Raw genomic sequence first — 18,653 nt, 5'->3', positions numbered from 1 at the left:
CAGCTTCCTTATCTCATTAGTGCCTATGCAACAATAATATTGGAGGACTGACCTGAGAAAGCCAAATATGCTCTAATCCAGCCCAAAACACGTGTGCCTTCTGGTGAGCCTGCTGCCGGCTTCCCCGCCCAACACCTTCCAACCAGACCTCACCGGGCTTCCCACTCCCCCTGCCTGCTCTGGAGTCTGCTAAAAGCAGGGATGGTGGCTGCTGTGGTCTGAATGCTCCCCTGCCCCCCAGTTCATGTGTTGTAACCTGGTTCCCAGTGGGGCGGGGTTATGAGGCAGGCCTTGGAAGGGGCTTTGTGGACACAGCAGGAAGGTGCCATCCACGAACCAGGAAGGGGAGTCTTTTTTTTTTGGGGGGGTGGGTGATGTCCCTGCATTTTTTAAAAGACTCATTCATTATTTGAAAGGCAGAGTTGCAGAGAGAGAGAGAGGGAGAAATGGGGAGATGTCGCTCCCCCTCTTCGTGGAGGAACGACACAGGACCCTGCGCTGTTCTTTTGTCTGCTCGGCCCTCCCTGGGTTTGCTGCTGGTTCTTCCCGGGTTGGCTGCCGACCCTTCCACCTCCGTGGAAGGGCGGTTCCCCCTGCCACATTCCCCACTTCCGCGGGGGAGCAGCACACCGCCGGCCGGCTCTCTCGGGGGCTGCACAGGTGTTCCTTCAGATATATGTTCCCCCTAGATGTTCCTGGTGCATGCTGTCTCTCTCCTCCTTTATAGTCCTCTTCCGCCAATCCCAACTCTGCTACCCACACGCCGAGTACGCTGCTCTCCTCCAATCAGGAGCAGGTCCCACAGTCTATTGGTTGAACTGGAGGCAGCTGTGTAGAAGCTGTTTCCTCCTCTCCCAGCGCCATATTGTGGGAGAGCAGATGCATAGAATAAGTCCTAATTCCAGTAACTTAGTCTAGTCCGGGTTGCTCCCCACAGGGAGAGGTCTTCCATCTGCTGGTTCACTCCTCAAATGGCCACAATGGCCAGGGCTGGGCCAGGCTGAAGCCGGCAGCCAGGAGCTTCCTCTGGGTCTCCCATGTGGGTGGCAGGGGCCCAAGCACCTGGGCCATCCTCTACTGCTTTTCCAGGTGCACCAGAGGGAGCTGGACCAGAAGTGGAGCAGCTGGGACTGAACCAGCACCCCAAGGGATGTCCACACCCCAGGCCACACCCCTGCTACAACAGAGCCCCCGCCCCAGGCAGGGGATTCTTAACAGACCCTGAAGCTGCCACAGCCTCGCTCTTGACTTCCCAGCCTACAGAACTGTGAGAAGCAAATTTCCATTATTTACAAGCCACTCAGTTTACAGAGGGTTCTTACAACAGCCTAAATGGATGAGTCGGGGCTAACTGCACTGCTACAGCTAACTCTGCGTGAATGGCTCTCACTCATCCGAGTGGTCTGCGTTTGCTATCGCCTCCTTTCCGCAGGTGACTAATCACGACGATCCTCAAACCGGATGAAAATAGAGGATGTGCTGTCAGTTCCTCAGTGAGACTTGCTTTGAATGCAGTCTACTTAAACTTGTTGTTGCCGGCGCCACGGCTCAATTGGCTAATCCTCTGCCTAGCAGTGCCGGCACACCCGGTTCTAGTCCCGGTCGGGGCGCCGGATTCTGTCCCAGTTGCCCCTCTTCCAGGCCAGCTCTCTGCTGTGACCAGGGAGTGCAGTGGAGGATGGCCCAGGTGCTTGGGCCCTGCACCCCATGGGAGACCAGGAAAAGTACCTGGCTCCTGCCATCAGATCAGCACGGTACGCCGGCCGTGGCGGCCATTGGAGGGTGAACCAACGGCAAAAGGAAGACCTTTCTCTCTGTCTCTCTCTCTCACTGTCCACTCTGCCTGTCAAATAAATAAATAAATAAACAAACTTGCTGTAACACAGCCCCATCAGGCTTCCAGTAAGAACAGAAGACTCACTTGTGTGAAACCAGGGCAGGCGACACTCAGAGATAATTCAGCTCCTACAACTCCGCTTGACTGACAGTTAAAGGGGATGGCTGGGCCTAGCAAAGAAAATGCAAAGAGAAGCGAGGCCCGTGCACACCAGAAGTCTCACCTGGGCCTCTGGAAACGCCTTCAGCTGATGAGAGTTTACTGCCAGCGATCGATCGTCACTGGTCACTGAAGCACCACTCCTTCTGCGGAGCGATACCCCGGCACAGCTTTACCAGAGAATGGAATCTTTTTAATCCTGTCATTTCCCCTCATTTTGCCTGCCTTTGATCACATTTCACTTTCTACATGTTTATCACACTTTACTTTCTCGCCTGCCTTTAAAGTAGCCGTCTAATATCATGTTCCTTAAAATGAAACCCAAACACCTCAGATGGACCTGTACCACTGCCGAACGAGCCCACGTCCGTCTCCTCCCTCCCTCTCTCCCCCAGCCTCTGCTCTGCCTCCTCCTCCCCACTCCCTGTCCCCTTCCCCCGTCTCACACTGCACGAGGAGTCCCCTCCATCTCCTGCTGCAGCCCTCACCTGTGCTGCGCCTACCAGGATGTGGGCCAGGGACGGGGCGGAGGGGAGCATGCCTCCGGAGAGGCTGGGCTGCTTGCTCACGAGGCCCAGAAGGCATCGCTGGGTTTTCAGGGAAGAAAACAGTTGCTGTTTTCCTGCCAAATTCAGCTCAAGAAGTAAGGGTGAAGTTGTGCCGGCATCCCATGTCGGCGCTGGTTTGTGTCCCGGCTGCTCCACTTATGCTCTAGCTCTCTGCTATGGCCTGGGAAAGCAGTAGAAGATGGCCCAAGTCCTTGGGCCCCTGCACCCATGCGGGAGACCCGGAAGAAGCTCCTGGCTCCTGGCTCCTGGCTTTGGATCGGCGCAGCTCTGGCCGCTGCGGCCAATTGGGGAGTGAACCAGCGGATGGAAGACCTCTCTCTCTGTCTCTACCTCTCTTTCTCTGTGTAACTCTAACCTTCAAATAAATAAATTAATTAAAAAAAAAAAAGCATAGCCTCACCATGTGACTGTTGCTCCACACACACTCACTGCTGGCACCACCCTCATCAGACACCAGACCTACAGGGCTGCCCGATCTTGGACTTGAAATTCCAAAACTGTAAGCTCAATAAGCCCGTGTCTCCTTATAGTTTCCTCTGGTAGTTCATTGCGGTGGTGAGAAGCTGAGTGATAAACTTACGACGCAGGTCCACTGATGATTCCTGCTTCATGAGAGAACGCAGCTCTTCCAGATTCCCTTGGAGCCAAGTACTGATACTTTCGATTTTTTCATCCCTTTCGTACAGCTTATCTATTAGATTTTTTATTTCTTGCAAGGTCTTTTCGCCGGTGCACACCAAGTCCTTAAAGAGATGGTATATTTGGGTGCACGAATACAGATTGCAACAAAATAGAAACAGATTCTGAGCGGATCATGCCCCTAAAACATTAGATATACAAATAGGATCAGGCATACCAATGAGGATGTGTGTAAAGTTGCTAATTCACAAAGTTCTGTAAGCGATCTCATAGAAACAGATTATGGAATGAAAAGATTCAATGCAATGCTCACTGGCCTCACAGCTTTAGCTGCATAAGGCAGTGGGGAGTGGTGGCATAAAGAGCCAGCTGACCCTCAGAGCAGCAGAAAACTGCAAAGGAGACTCGGCGTAAGAGAAAGAACTTGGGAGTCAGGTAGGCTCTGAGCTTTAAGTTCCCATAAGCTCAATGAAATGGATGTTGTTCCACTCAATTATTGTTTACAGCCCTTGTCTACATTCCCAGTAAACTAGGCTCTTTTTGATTTTTACTTGTTAAACTTCTTATCTGGTTAAGTACTAAGCCTTTTTACTGCAATGTAAATTTAAATTCTGCTACCTCAAAAGCTAAAAAAAGAAAGGGAAAAGGAAGGAGGGTGGGGGGGGGGGAAGGGAGGTGAAGAGAGGGAGAGAGGGAGGGAGGGAAGAAGGGAATATCAGTGTGTTCTTAGAAGTGTATCTACCTGCCGGCGCCGCGGCTCACTAGGCTAATCCTCCACCTTGCGGCGCCGGCACACCCGGTTCTAGTCCCGGTTGGGGCACCGGATTCTGTCCCAGTTGCCCCTCTTCCAGGCCAGCTCTCTGCTGTGGCCAGGGAGTGCAGTGGAGGATGGCCCAAGTGCTTGGGCCCTGCACCCCATGGGAGACCAGGAGAAGCACCTGGCTCCTGGCTTCAGATCAGCGCGGCTGTGGGTGCCATTGGAGGGTGAACCAACGGCAAAAGGAAGACCTTTCTCTCTGTCTCTCTCTCTCTCACTGTCCACTCTGCCTGTGTAAAAAAAAAAAAAAAAAATTGTATCTACAAAGCACATCCAATCTGTTAAAAACTAATTAAAAATTTAAATAAATTCCCACAAGTTCACTGCATATTTAGTGTTGGGAAAGTTACTTAAGCTCTCTGAGCCTCAATAGCTTCATCTCAAAGAAATCTCTCTTATAAACACGATGGGGGAGTTCAGAACCCACAGCTTTGTCCTGAAACAAAATGTGATTCCATTCGAGCTGGCCCAAAAGAAAAAAAAAAAAAAAAGGAGGAAGAAAGCAAAAAAAAGCCTTTCCCTCTGTGAGTGGCAGAACAGGAAGACAGGTTCTCCAAGGATTAAAACTTCACAGGGGTCTTTGGAGCAAGGCACGCATTTTCGGGTGCGATGGTCACACAGCTCTGTCGCTCCCCTGCGATCCTGAACTCCCGCTCTGGCACAAACTGTGCATGTGCACACACACACACACAACCCACACACACACATCAGGTAAATGAAGAAAATATGGTATTTATGGAGGCAGCACACAAAAATACTCACCTTAACCATGGTCTGAAAGTCAGTCCACAGATCCACATAATATGCTAAAATGAAGATTAAAGAAATACGGTGGTTACTCAAATACCCTGGACATTTATATAAACTGTTGTTATTGGTTTTTATCTTTCAAAAATCACTTTAATCTAAAAATTTCTACTCCCAATATAAAAGAACAACTAGATCAGACTTGTGCTCCCTCTGCAAACACACAGACAAGGGGGCGAAAGATGTGAAACCAATGTTTTCAGATGTTGGGGAGAGAGCAACACAGGACCGCCACACCTGAAAGAAGGGGACCAGGAGGGGAACCCCACTGTCTCCAGTTATCGGCCGCTGGGGGGCCCTCTCCAGGCCACAGGGTGGACAATGGAGTCTTGCACCCAGACACAAACATCTGCATAGAGATTAGCAAATGGAACTCAGTAACAGATTTGTGCACATGGGTTTTATGGATATTCGGGATGCAATCGGTCACACTGACAGCATCCGGGGGGACTGCATCAAGTGTCTCAGCGGGCAGCAGAGGCCAGGCAACCGAGCACTGCACGCCTTAGACATGACCCCCAGAATGCACCTGGACACCCAGCCTGGGGGTGGGACCTCCCCACTGGCAGCCCTGTGCGTGTGTGGTCACAGCCTATTGCAGCGAAATCAAGTGCCTCTGGGTGACTCCACTGGGACAGGAAGCCTAAAAGCTTGCTCCCATGAGCCTCCGTGGGTTTCCCTTTGTTGATTTCACCATAACCAAAACACCCGTGAGTACAACCTCTGCATCCTCTGTGCCTCCCAGCTCATCACCACACCCGAGGCTGGTCCTGGGACACCTGATACTACATTAAGGCTGCAAAATCTTGCTGAGAGAAATTTTAAAGGACCTCTATAACTGGTGATAATGAGGGCACTTTGAAAACTTGAAGGAAAATGGTATTCAATGATGTTTATTTTGTTGTAAAAAACTGAAATTCATGCATAGCTTTCCTTAACATATTTTTATGAACTTTTTGAAGACTGTTCATACGATATGTTTTGAAATGGAAGACTTAAATTGGTTAAGATGGCAATTCTCCCAAAATTGATTTACAGATTCAACACAAACCCGTTAACATCCGAGCAGGCTTGTGCGTGTGTATGTGTGTGTGTGTAGAAGCTGACTCTAAAATTTATATGTAAATCAAAGTACTCGGAATATCTGAAATGATTTTTAAAATATGCACAAGATGTCAAATTTAAATTACCTGATTTCCCAACTGCATATGAACCTACAATCAGGACTGTGTCATACTGGTATTAAATTAAAACATTTACAATAAAATAACAGACTCAAAACATGATTTGGCCGGCACCGTGGCTCACTAGGCTAATCCTCCGCCTTGCGGCGCCAGCACACAGGGTTCTAGTCCCGGTTGGGGCGCCGGATTCTGTCCCGGTTGCCCCTCTTCCAGGCCAGCTCTCTGCTGTGGCCCGGGAGTGCAGTGGGGGATGGCCCAAGTGCTTGGGCCCTGCACCCCATGGGAGACCAGGAGAAGTACCTGGCTCCTGCCATCAGATCAGCGCAGTACGCCGGCCACAGCGCGCCGGCCGCGGCGGCCATTGGAGGGTGAACCAACGGAAAAGGAAGAACTTTGTCTCTCTCTCTCACTGTCCACTCTGCCTGTCAAAAAACAAAAAAACAAAAAAACAAAAAAACAAAAAAACAAAAAACACCATGATTTTTCAGAATGTCGCAGGGGTAGTGGTGAAAATGATAACCTTGTCAAAAATGCCGTTAGGGGCCGGCACCGCAGCTCAATAGGCTAATCCTCCGCCTGCGGCACCGGCACACCGGGTTCTAGCCCCGATCGCTGGATTCTATCTCGGTTGCTCCTCTTCCAGTCCAGCTCTCTGCTGTGGCCAGGGAGTGCAGTGGAGGATGGCCCAAGTGCTTGGGCCCTGCACCCCATGGGAGACCAGGAGAAGCACCTGGCTCCTGGCTTTGGATCAGCGCGGTGTGCCGGCTGCAGCGGCCATTGGAGGGTGAACCAATGGAAAAGGAAGACCTTTTTCTCTCTCTCTTTCACTGTCCACTCTGCCTGTCAAAAAAAAAAAAAAAAAAGGAAAAAGAAAAAGAAAAAAAAAATGCCGCTGGGGGAGGGGGGCGTCTGGTGCTGTGGCATAGCGGGTTAAGCCATCACCTGCAGTGCCGACATCCCTGATGGACTCTACTTTGAGTCCTGGCTGCTCCACTTCCAATCCAGCTCCCTGTTAATGGTCTGGGAAAGCAGTGGAAGATGGTCCAAGTGCTTGGGCCCCTGCACCCATGTGGGAGACCTGGAAGAAGCTTCTGTCTCCTGGCTTTGGCCTGTACCAGCCCCGGCCCTTGCGGCCACTTTGGGGGTTAACCAGCAGATGGAGGATCTCTCTTTCTCTCTCCTTCTCTGTCTCTGTCTCTGTTGCCTTTCAGATAAATAAGTTTTGTTTTTCTTTTAAATGCTCCTTGGAATAACTGAATATGTGTAAGACAAAACCATGACCTTCAGCCCTTACCTCACACCATATGAAAAAGTTCATACGAAATGAACTGGAGAGCTAGTCATAAAAGCTAAAACTAAAGAAGTTATAGGGGAGCACTTCAAGGCCTTGGAACAGGCAAAAATTTTTTATGCAGGACACAGAAAGTGTTGATCTTTTTTTCTAAATCTTTTTTTCAGTCTGAGAGTCCCAGTGATTCTGCAGCAGAACAAACCACTGTGATAACTGCTGTCATGTTTTGGCAGTCATACCCCTCGAGCATATCGTATTTTGACTTGAGAGCTCCTGCATTCCTTTTTCATTTTAAAAGATTTATTTATTTATTTCACAGGCAGAGTTACAGAGGGAGAGGGAGAGGCAGAGACAGAGAGAGGTCTTCCATCTGCTGCCTCACTCACAGATGGCTACAAACCAGGAGCCAGCAGCCAGGAACTTCCTCTGGGTCTCCCAGGTGGGTGCAGAAACCCAAGCACTTGGGCCATCCTCTGCTGCTTTCCCAGATGCATTAGCAGGGAGCTAGATCGGAAGTGGACCAGCCAGGACTCGAACTGGCACCCACATGGGATGCCAGCCTGCAGGTGGCAGCTTAACCCACTACGCCACCCCGCCAGCCCCAAGTACTGATCTTAAAAGCCAAAATAAAGTACACTTCATCCAAGGGAAAACTGTTTCCTCTCTGGGCCACCACTAAGGAAATGGAACGTGAAGCCTCAGTCTGAAAAGGGCCTACGTTCAGAACGGTGAAGATGGTAACTCAACAGTAAGAACACAGCGTGAACTAAGGAGCACCGGATTTGGAGAGCTCTGACAGGCTGCATTTTCCAAAGAACGCTAGGATACATGCGCGTATTTCATAAAGTTTGTGGGAAATGAAACTCAAAGTTCATTTTGGTGCAAAAAGTTTTTGAAATCCATGTATGGTTTTTTTTATAACTTGCATATCCATGCATTTCTCGAAAACCCTTTATATAAGTGGGTTTCAAAGAATTTTTGCACCAAAACAAACTTCCCTTTGAATCCCATTTTCCAGGCACTCTTTGAAGCACCCCACAGTCTATTACGTGTGCTCTTTCCCCAGCTCGCTGCTGACATCGCTCCCACTGAGTGCTCGTGTCTGTGCACCCTCCCCTTGTACCTGGGCCGCTGCCTCGACTGTCAGAGCATTCGGGAAGCAGCACTCTGACGTCTGAGGCTTGCCCATAAAATGCCATGAACTTGCATTTTGTTCTCTTGGGATGCTTGCTTTTGGAACTCAGCAGGCCAAGCAGCTCCTGAGAGAGGCCGGGAGGAGCTGTTCCTTCCACAGCCCCCACGAGATGCAGCTCAGAGCCAGCATCACCTCCATGCACTTGAGAGAGTGGGTCTTCCAATGATTCCAGTTCCCAGCTGTGGAATTAACCCCAGTCTCCCAGTCACCCCAGGTGACCCTATAGGAGCAGACACAAGTTGTCGCCACCAAACTCTGATCAAGCTGTCAACTTGTGAGCACAGTAAATGATGGGTCTGAAGCCCCATGTCTGTGGTATTTGTTACCCTGCAATAGACAACTGATTCGAGGAGCTTCACAAAGAGATGGTGACCAACCAGCAAATAAAGCAAAAAAAACCCAGTGAAAATATACTTGACCACATCACACATCAGAGGAATGCAAATAAAAACCACAATGAATTACCACTCCACTCCTATTTAAATGGTTACAATGTTAGCACTCTTCATTGTTTTACACATCTTAAGTGCTGGTGAGGATATGAACAAGGGAAACTTTTCTACGTTGCTAGCTGCTAGTAGGATAAGAAACTGCATTGTACAACCACTTTGGTGAACGGTCTGGTAGTGCTTTACAAAGGTAATCATACACAAACCACATGATCCAGCGATTCCACTCCTGGGTATTTACCCAAAAGAAATGAAAACATATCCACAAAAATGTGTGTCAGCAAATATTCACAATAGCTTCACTTATAACAACTTTGCAAGATGGAAAAACCCAAGTGCCATTCAGCTGGTGAATGGATAAATGAAGATGGTCTTTGCACACCATAGAACACTGCTGTGGAAAAGAACTGCTAACTGGCGACACAAGCACCAGCACGGATGGATCTAAAAACGTTCTGCTGAGTGCACGAAGCTGGGCTGAGGAGCGTGCATACTCCATTACCTCTTTTATCTGATCATTAGGGGTCGACAGCAGATCAATGGTTTTCAGGAACTAGAGGTGGGTGACGAGGAAATGGCCTGTGAAGGGACATGGCGTGAATTCTGCAATGACAAAAATGTTCTAGATCTTTCCTGTAACTGTAGTGGTTTAAGTGGCGTGTACATTTGTTGAATCTCATGGAGCTTAAAGTATGTGCATTTTATTGTATGCAAACCAATGAATTTGATTTAAGCAAAATAAAAATATATGTAAAGAGTACCCATGGCTCATTACTTACTCTGCTGAACTATCAGTTGCCAGGAGAGGCTACTGAAGTTATGCCTGAGGGCTTCCTGTCCATTCCTCCATTTCTCTGTGCTGCCCTTCAGATACGCAATATACTAGAAAGTAAAGGCATGGGATTACTTTCAGCCGTTGAGTTGCCGTAGATTAATGACCCACACAATCATTCAGCCAGCATGGATTTATTCCTCCTCTGCGCCGTGTGCAGAGTTAACAGGGGTGAATGCCCTTGTATTCTGGGGAGGGAGATGGAAGTCACTGCTTCCCATTGAGCACCAAAGCAGCAGGGCAGTTTGAATGTAAAGGGAAACCAAAAGTTGTTCTGCCTCAGCGCATGAGGTCTGCAACAGAAATACTTTTGCAAAAATGTATGCGCAGGAGATGGCATAAAGCAGCGTGGGATCTGGAATTCCCCATGCAACTCTCCCTTGAAGTGGGTGAAGTGGGCAGTCTACGTGTTAAAAGTCATGAATTTCAGCCGGTGCCGCAGCTCACTAGGCTAATCCTTCGCCTGCGGCACCGGCACCCCAGGTTCTAGTCCCAGTCGGGGCACCGGATTCTGTCCCGGTTGCCCCTCTTCCAGTCCAGCTCTCAGCTGTGGCCCGGGAATGCAGTAGAGGATGGCCCAGGTGCTTGGACCCTGCACCCGCATGGGGGACCAGGAGAAGCACCTGGCTCCTGGCTTCGGATCATTGCGGCACGCCGGCCGCAGCAGCCATTGAGGGGTGAACCAACGGAAAAAGGAAGACCTTTCTCTCTGTCTCTCTCTCACTGTCTAACTCTGCCTGTCAAAAAAAAAAAAAAAAAAAAAAAGTCGTGACTTTCTCTTTTGACCACCCTGTGCTCCAGATCCCTAGGTGGTTAACAGGTGATGGCTTAAGAAGTTGGGTCCCCGCCACCCATGGGAGACATGGATTGAGCTCCAGCTCTCAGCTTCAGCTTGCACCAGCCCCAGTTGGTGTGGGCATTTGGTGGGGGGTGAACCGGCTGATAGGAACACTATCTCTCATTCTGTGTGTCTCTCAAATAAATTATTAAAAATTAAAGAGAAAGTGTTGATTGGCACCCTTGTGCGTTGCTGGTGGGAGGAGCTATTGGCAGTATGCACTGAAGTGGAAGGCATGCGACCCAATGGCCCTGTAATTCCATTTGGGATGCACACTCAAGAGAAACAAGTAGATACGTGCATCAAAAACCTACTCTAGAATGCTCATAGCGACACTATTTCTAACAAGCCAAAGTTCAAAATTCTCCAAACACCATCAACAGCAGAGTATATGAATAAATTGTGGTATGGGCGTACCGTGGAATACTACCCAGAACTAGGATTATTGAACTAACTACAACCTATAGTAAGCATGAAGCTCACAAATATGATGTTAAGCAACAGAGTGTATACTGTATCATTCATACATACTGGTAGTATTCAAAATCAAGTAACTATTCTGGTGGCAGAAGTCATCTATGGGAGTGGGGGCAGTGCTGATGGCACTGGTTCAAGTCCCAGCTGCTCCACTTCCAATCCAGCTCCCTGCTAATTCACCTGGGGAAGCAGCAGAGCATGGCCCAAGTGCTTGGGCCCCTGCACCCACGTGGGAGATCCAGAAGAAGCTCCTGGTTCCTGGCTTTGGCTTGGCCCAGCCCCACCATTGGGGCCATTTGGGAAGTGAACCAGCAGATGGAAGGTCTCTCTCTCTCTCTCTGCCTCTCCCTCTCTCTTTGTAACTCTGGCTTTCAAATAAATAAATAAATAAATCTTTTAAAAAAGAAAATAGTCACTGATGGGAGGGAAGTTTGTGCCTGCAAGGGGTGGAGAAGGCTGGATATTGTTGATGCTTTCTTTCCTGATCTGTGTGCCGACTGCACAGGGGTGTTCACTGAGCTGCAGACCAGTGATTTTAATAGCTATTCTCATCTTTTCTGTCAGAACTATTACCAATCCAGGCAGTCAAACAAAATCATTGTGCAACGCGAGATGCTCTTGAACTTACTTCTTTTAATCTTTTATTTTCCAGAAGCAAAAGCTCTACTTTTTGATCATTTACGTAGATTTCATTTTCCAAGCTCTTGAGAATTTCAAAATGGTCTTTAATTTTTTTGCTTTCTTGATCTCGTAAGTGTTTTACTTCTTGCTTCACTTTCCCCTGCCCAAACATAAAACCCATCATTGCCTTACAGGATTTCAAGAGTGGGGCACCTGGGCATTCGACTATATAGATCACACTCAGAGCAGTGTTCTCAATTTGGTCCTGAAGCACGGGGCTGACTCTATGATCATCTTCCCTTAGAAAAACTTCAAAATCCCAAAGCCAAGTCATGAACCTGTATTCATAAACTGCAGGAAGGGGACTCATGGACCCCACTTAAGGAACCCCAGACACTGAGACAGTCTCACAAAAATTTTATTTTTATATATAAACAACTCTCTGGCAAAAATAGGGAGGGAGAATTTATTGAGCCCTTAAAGGAGTGTGGGGAGCAACTGAGACTAGACTAAGTTACTGGAATTAAGACTTATTCTATGCATCTGCTCTCCCACAATATGGCGCTGGGAGAGGGGTAAACAACTTTTACACAGCTGCCTCCAGTTCGACCATTAACCTGCAGGAGCTGATCCTGCTCCTGATTGGAGGAGAGCAGCGTGCTCGGCGTGTGGGTAGCAGAGTTGGGGTCGGTGGAAGAGGACTATAAAAGAGGAGAGAGACGGCACGGTGTTGGGGGTTGGTTGGAGAGTTCGCTGCTTTGTTCTTCCTCATTTCTCTCTACTCATTCTTGCTTTGGAAGTTCGCTGTTTGCTTATTCTTACTTCACTATAGAAAAGACTTGTAAAAGGGGAACAACAAGCGTCCGGTCCTGTGCGGCTCCTCCGCGTGCGGAGGAGCAGCAAAGGAGGATTTAATATTCCTGGAAGGAAGAAGCAAATTACTTTATGAATTTTCCAGAATTCTCTAGTCAGTTCCCACTCAGTTCTTGGTCACAAATCACATGGTCTTTGGGACTGGTGCTGTAGCTTAGTGGGTTAAAGCAGTGGCCTACCATGCCGGCATTCCATATGGGTGCCGGTTCAAGTCCCAGCTGCTCCACTTCCAATGCAGCTCCCTGCCAATGCACCTGGGAAAGCAGTGGAAGGTGGCCCAAGTGCTTGGGCCCCTGCACCCACATTGGAGACCCAGCTGAAGCTCCTAGATTCAGTCTGGCCCAGTTCTGGCTGTTCTGCCTTTCAAATAAGTAAATATTATCTTTAAAAAAGATACATGATCTTTATTCATTGACTAATAGTCAGCAGCCTCATCTTCCTATGAAAATAGAACTCAATGCATATTATGCTTACAATTTTCTCTCTCCTATTTCTGTGCATTGCAGAGAATAGGATGGTTCCATTTTAAATTAATCAGCTCCACTTAGATAGCTTATCGCTAACTGTTGTTTGTTAATTTTAAAAAGGTAGCAAATATTTCTTTACTGGTTCCTATTTCATCTGCACCCCTTCATGACCTTTGCACACTCATCCTTAATAAGCACGGTCCAGTATCTAACTTGTAAATAAGGAAACTAAGGTCCACCCAGTAATTTTCCAGCTATTACACATTAGTCGGTTCTAGAATTTACCTTTCTCTGTCTCCATGCACGCATACACCTATACACACATAGATACACATGCACATATAGATGTTACATATGTGTATCTATATGTGACTAAAAGTTTAAAACACTGGAAGGGTAAGTTTAACAAATGTAGGTTACGTGAAAACCTCGTGGTGCCGGGTAAACATTACTGTCTGGTTACACTGGTTCTACTGAATCTACATTACACTGGTTCTACTGAATCAAAGAATAAGCACAGAGTCTCTTACCGCATCGTTAAAGTATCTGGAAAAGTCCCTCATGAACTGATAAATGCCATTGTTCATCATATTCTCCTCCTCCTTGTGTGCTATTTAAAGAAGACACAGAACAACATAACGGCTCATAAAGTCTTCTGGTTAAAATAACTAAAGTAAGAGGCATGCCTGGTTTTAATAGTCAAATGCTATTATCATGCTTATAACAAGCCAGCCAACAGCATCCCCCCCCACCCTCCAATGCTGAATCCATGCCTGCATCTGACTCCTCAGAATCAACCACTTTTTAACTTCTTGTAGCATCTTTTTCTATATTTTGCCCAACTTTTTAAAAAAATATACTTACATGGGTATATCTTGGTTCATAATTTTTTTAACTTTTATTTAATGAATATAGATTTCCAAAGTACAGCTTATGGACTACATTGGCTTCCCCCCCGCCCTGATGACTTCCCTCCCACCCACAACCCTCCCCTTTCCTGCTCTCTCTCCCCTTCCATTCATATCAAGATTCATTTTCAATTTTCTATATATACAGATGATCAATTTAGTATACATTAAGTAAAGATGGTTCATAATTTTTTAAATTTAATTTTCTTTCATTTTTACTTTTAAAAATTAATAGGCATATAAAAGTTACACACATTTATGGGATGCTATGTCATGTTGCATTACATATATACACTATATAATACCCAACCAGCATAAACATATTGTTCAAGAATTTAACATTTCTTTGTAGTGAAGGCATCCAAAATCCTATCTTCCATGGGTTTTCAATAGAAGAATACAGGGGCCAATGCTGTAACAGCACTGGCATCCCATATGGGTGCCAGTTTGAGTCCTTGCTGCTCTACTTCTGATCCAGCTCCCTGCTAATGGCCTCGGAAGCAGCACATGTCCCAAGTCCTTGGGCCTCTGTACCCACATGGGAGACCTGGAGGAGGCTCCTGGCTCCTGGCTTCAGCTTGGCTCAGCCCCAGTTGTTGTGGCTATTTGGGGAGTGAACCAGCGGATAGAAAACCTTTCTATCTCTATCTCTCCCTCTCTCTCTGTAACTCTGCCTTTCAAATGAATAAAAATAAATCTTTAAATATATATATATATATATATATATATATATATATATATATATATATGGGACCAGCACTGTGGTGTAGCGGGTAAAGCTGCTGCCTGCAGTGCCGGCATCCCATATGGGCATCAGTTCGATTCCCAGCTGCTCCACTTCCAATCCGGCTCTCTGCTATGGCCTGGGAAAGCAGTGGAAGATGGCCCAAGTCCTTGGGCCCCTGCACCTGTGTGGGAGACCTGGAAGAAGCTCCTGGCTCCTGGCTTCAGATCGGTGCAGCTCCAGCTGTTGCGGCCAACTGAGGAGTGAAGAGTGAACCAGCCGATGGAAGACCTCTCTCTCTCTCTGCCTCTCCTTCTCTGTCTGTGTAACTCTGACTTTCAAGTAAATAAATAAACCTTAATATATATATACATTTTAAAAATAGAAATATTCAGTACATTAACCTTATCTATAGTCACCTTACTGTGCAGTAAGAACCCCAGAGCGTCTTACTCCTTTCTATAACCTAGTACTCACTGATCAACCTCTCCTCACTTCTCCCAGCCTGTGATAACCACCATTTACTTTTTTTTGACAGGCAGAGTAGACAGTGAGAGAGAGAGACAGAGAGAAAGGTCTTCCTTTTTGCCATTGGTTCACCATCCAATGGCCACCACGGCTGGCGCGCTGCGGCCGGCGCACCGCGCTGATCCGAAGGCAGGAGCCAGGTGCTTCTCCTGGTCTCCCATGGGGTGCAGGGCCCAAGCACTTGGGCCATCCTCCACTGCACTCCCGGGCCACAGCAGAGAACTGGCCTGGAAGAGGGGCAACCGGGACAGAATCCGGCGCCCCGACCGGGACTACAACCCGGTGTGCTGGCGCCGCTAGGCGGAGGATTAGCCTAGTGAGCCGCGGCGCCGGCCACCATTTACTTTTAACTTGAGATGACCTGGTTCAGACCCCACCTGTGAGTGAGAGCGTGGGATACTCATCTTTATGTGCTTATTTCCCCTAAGATCATAAACTCCAGTTTTGTCCATGTTGTTGTGAGTGACAAGATTTCAACCTTCCGTATGGCTAATATTCCGTTGTCTATATGCACGTTTTCTTTATCCACTCATCAGCGTATGGCCACTTCCGTTGTTTCTGTTTCTTGGAAACACTGTGAAGAGAGCTGCAGGAAACATGGGAAGGCAGATTGCTCTTTGACAGAATGAATTCCATTTCCCTTGGATACTTGCCCAGGGGCAGAATTGCTGGATTGCAGGTTAGCTCTGTCTTCACTTTGTTTTAGGAAGTTCCATGTTGTTTTCCACAATGGCTGTCTAATTTATAGTCCCATCAACAGTGTGCAAGGGTCCCCTCTTCTCCATCTTCTTGCCAACACTTGTTATCATTTGACTTTTTGATAAAAGCCAAACTAACTGGAGTGAGGTGATGTCGCACTGTGGTTTTGATTTGCATTTCTCTGATGATTAGTGAAGTTTGGCATGTTTTCATGTACCCACTGGCCATTTGCATGTCTTCCTTTGAGAAATGTCTCTTTAGATCCACTGCCTGTTTTTTTAATTGCGTTATTTTTTATTTTGCAATTGAGTTGTGTTCCTTAAGTATTCTGGATATTAGCCACTTGTCAGATGGATAGCTTTCCAATATTCTCTTCCATTTTGTATGTTATCTCTTTACTCTGCTGATTGCTTTCTTTGATGTGCAAAGCTCTTTAGCTTGTTGAACATCAGCATTGGAGGTCAGACCAAAGTTCACCCTGCTCTGATCTGCTACGCAAGAGGGCTCAGTGCATGATGCTGACCTATCAGCCAATGGTGATGCGGGATGGGGTAAGAGACTGCTCACCCAGCATCACAGAACTCCGATGGGCACCAAAGCAGACCTGGAGGCTCTGTGCGAAGGCACTGGCCTGGAAACAGAGACCAACAGGATCTGAGCTGTGATGGGTTTTTCCAGCCCGGCACTGAGCCCCCAAGTCTCGTGATTCTTTGTTGCCTGCTGAAAGTTGTAGGGTGAGCGACAGAGGTGGACTCAGCCACTCAGGCAGGCCCCAGGTAGGCACACTTGGGTCTCACAAGCACCAGGCTGAATACAATCTTGGGAGTGCACACCAGGCCTGCAAAAGGCTGGTGATGACACATGCTAAAACGAGCCCGTCCCACCAGGCACAGATCTCTGCCTGATACCGGGACAGAGAGCCTGCCAAGGGCACTGTGCCCAGCGTGGGCTGCACCAGCTCAGCACTGAGTCCCAGGACACAGTCCCATGGCCCCTTGCTGTTACCCAAGGCCAGAGGAATGTGAAAAAGGCAGCCCTCTGGTCATCCAGATGGACCCCAGGCAGGTCACTCCGGGGCCCCAGAAAGTCACAGGAGCATCTCCCGAGCCCGTCCAAGGATGGCAGTGACTCGTGCCACAGGGCTCTGCCTGATGCTGGGAGAGTCGGAGGCTCAGCCTGTGAGCAGAGGCCTCTGGGCTTTACAGGTGTCGTGTCTTGGCATGGTAGGCCCCGTTCTGGGCTCCCTCTCTCAGCCTCTCCTTGCAGGTGAAGCTTGAACTGTTTGACAGCACTTGGGAGGTGGGTGGCAGAAGCAGCCCTGTTCTGGAAGCTTCAAATATTCACTGCAAGGGTGAAGGCTGTGTACAAGGGCAGCAGGGCTCAGTCCGACTGGAAATTTTTCCCAGTGGACCTGGCACTGGGCTTCCATTACTCTCCCTGTCCCAGGCAGAGGCCTCTCTCCTCCCTGCACTCCTTGGAACTGGGGGAGGGTGACATGGACAGCTCTTGCTTGCTTGCTTCAAGGTGATTTTTTTTTCTTTCTTCCTCTTCCTTCCTTTCTTCCTCTTTCTCTTCTCCTTCTCTTTCACTCAATCACTTTTATCCATTGCAGGACATAATACATCAAGATGACAGAGTTACAACTCTGTTTAAATAACTATGGGCCATTTTCTTTTTGCAAAGACAGGTACTAAACGGCATAAAATCAGATTAATAACATATCAAAATCAGATGTGAAATGTAGGTCATAGCTCTCATCTACTCTGTCTGCTGTTAAAGATGCATCCTCAGACTTCCACTCTGCCATTCTGTCTTGGGGAGGCTCTATTCAACTTGACCTGATGTTCCCCGAAATTTACAGACAAAACTTATTAAAAGGGTCTGACTGTGTTCTTAGCAAAGAGAAACAGTCCACCCTGCATTCTACGTAACTACGGATGTGATTTAACCACAGCACTTTGGCACACAGTATTACTAGTTCTCTTACTATATCAGGTTCTGGTTTTCTGAAATCCTTTCCCTTGGCATCACTGGAAATAAAACTTACATATTTCAAGCCTTCAAATTAAAATGCTATCTTCGGCCGGCGCCACAGCTCAATAGGCTAATCTTCCACCCAGCGGTGCCAGCACACCGGGTTCTAGTCCTGGTCAGGGCACCAGATTCTTTCCCGGTTGCCCCTCTTCCAGGCCAGCTCTCTGCTGTGGCCCGGGAGTGCAGTGGAGGATGGCCCAAGTGCTTGGGCCCTGCACCCCATGGTGTGCCGGCTGTAGCGTGCCAGCCGCGGCGGCCATTGGAGGGTGAACCAACGGCAAAAGGAAGACCTTTCTCTCTGTCTCTCTCTCTCACTATCCACTCTGTCAAAAAACAAAACAAAACAAAACAAACAAAAAAACACGCTATCTTCATATATTCGTGGTACCAGGCTGATGTGATCACACATATCCTTTCTGATTCCAGGCTAACTAGATATGCATTCGGAGCTGTATTAATCTATCAAAGCAAAAGAACCCAACTTAATATCAAGAGGAATTGGGACTTTTTGTGTAGTATCTGATAGAGAAAAATTTATTTTTGACATGTTCTATTCAGGTAACAGTTTTATTATACATTGTCCCAAATTGCTCAAATAAGAAATCAAATATAATCAGACGTTAATTATAGCCAGTGATGCCACACTTGCCTGTGATCTGTGCAATATAAACCCACATCCACGCCTCAGTGGCACCCAACCATTCA

General features: G+C 47.7%; 1 protein-coding gene across 2 annotated transcripts in view; it reads right to left on the bottom strand.

Annotated features, from left to right (window-relative positions):
* Positions 1–18,653, bottom strand: part of CCDC175 (coiled-coil domain containing 175) — a 74,738-nt gene that overhangs the window by 8,920 nt on the left and 47,165 nt on the right. For both annotated transcript variants that reach the window (XM_002719516.6, XM_089322480.1), the window contains 5 exons: positions 13,586–13,665; positions 11,723–11,875; positions 9,727–9,829; positions 4,784–4,827; positions 3,146–3,308 (listed from right to left, as the gene is read on the bottom strand). In XM_002719516.6, the coding sequence (XP_002719562.4) occupies positions 3,146–3,308; positions 4,784–4,827; positions 9,727–9,829; positions 11,723–11,875; positions 13,586–13,665 (543 nt within the window). The remainder of the gene's footprint in view (positions 1–3,145; positions 3,309–4,783; positions 4,828–9,726; positions 9,830–11,722; positions 11,876–13,585; positions 13,666–18,653) is intronic.

Source organism: Oryctolagus cuniculus, chromosome 20, assembly GCF_051225735.1.
Source record: "Oryctolagus cuniculus isolate XC-2025 breed Fujian yellow rabbit chromosome 20, ASM5122573v1, whole genome shotgun sequence".
NCBI lineage: Eukaryota > Metazoa > Chordata > Mammalia > Lagomorpha > Leporidae > Oryctolagus > Oryctolagus cuniculus.
Note: the sequence above shows the minus strand (reverse complement) of the source record. Positions and strands in the feature narration are given on the sequence as shown.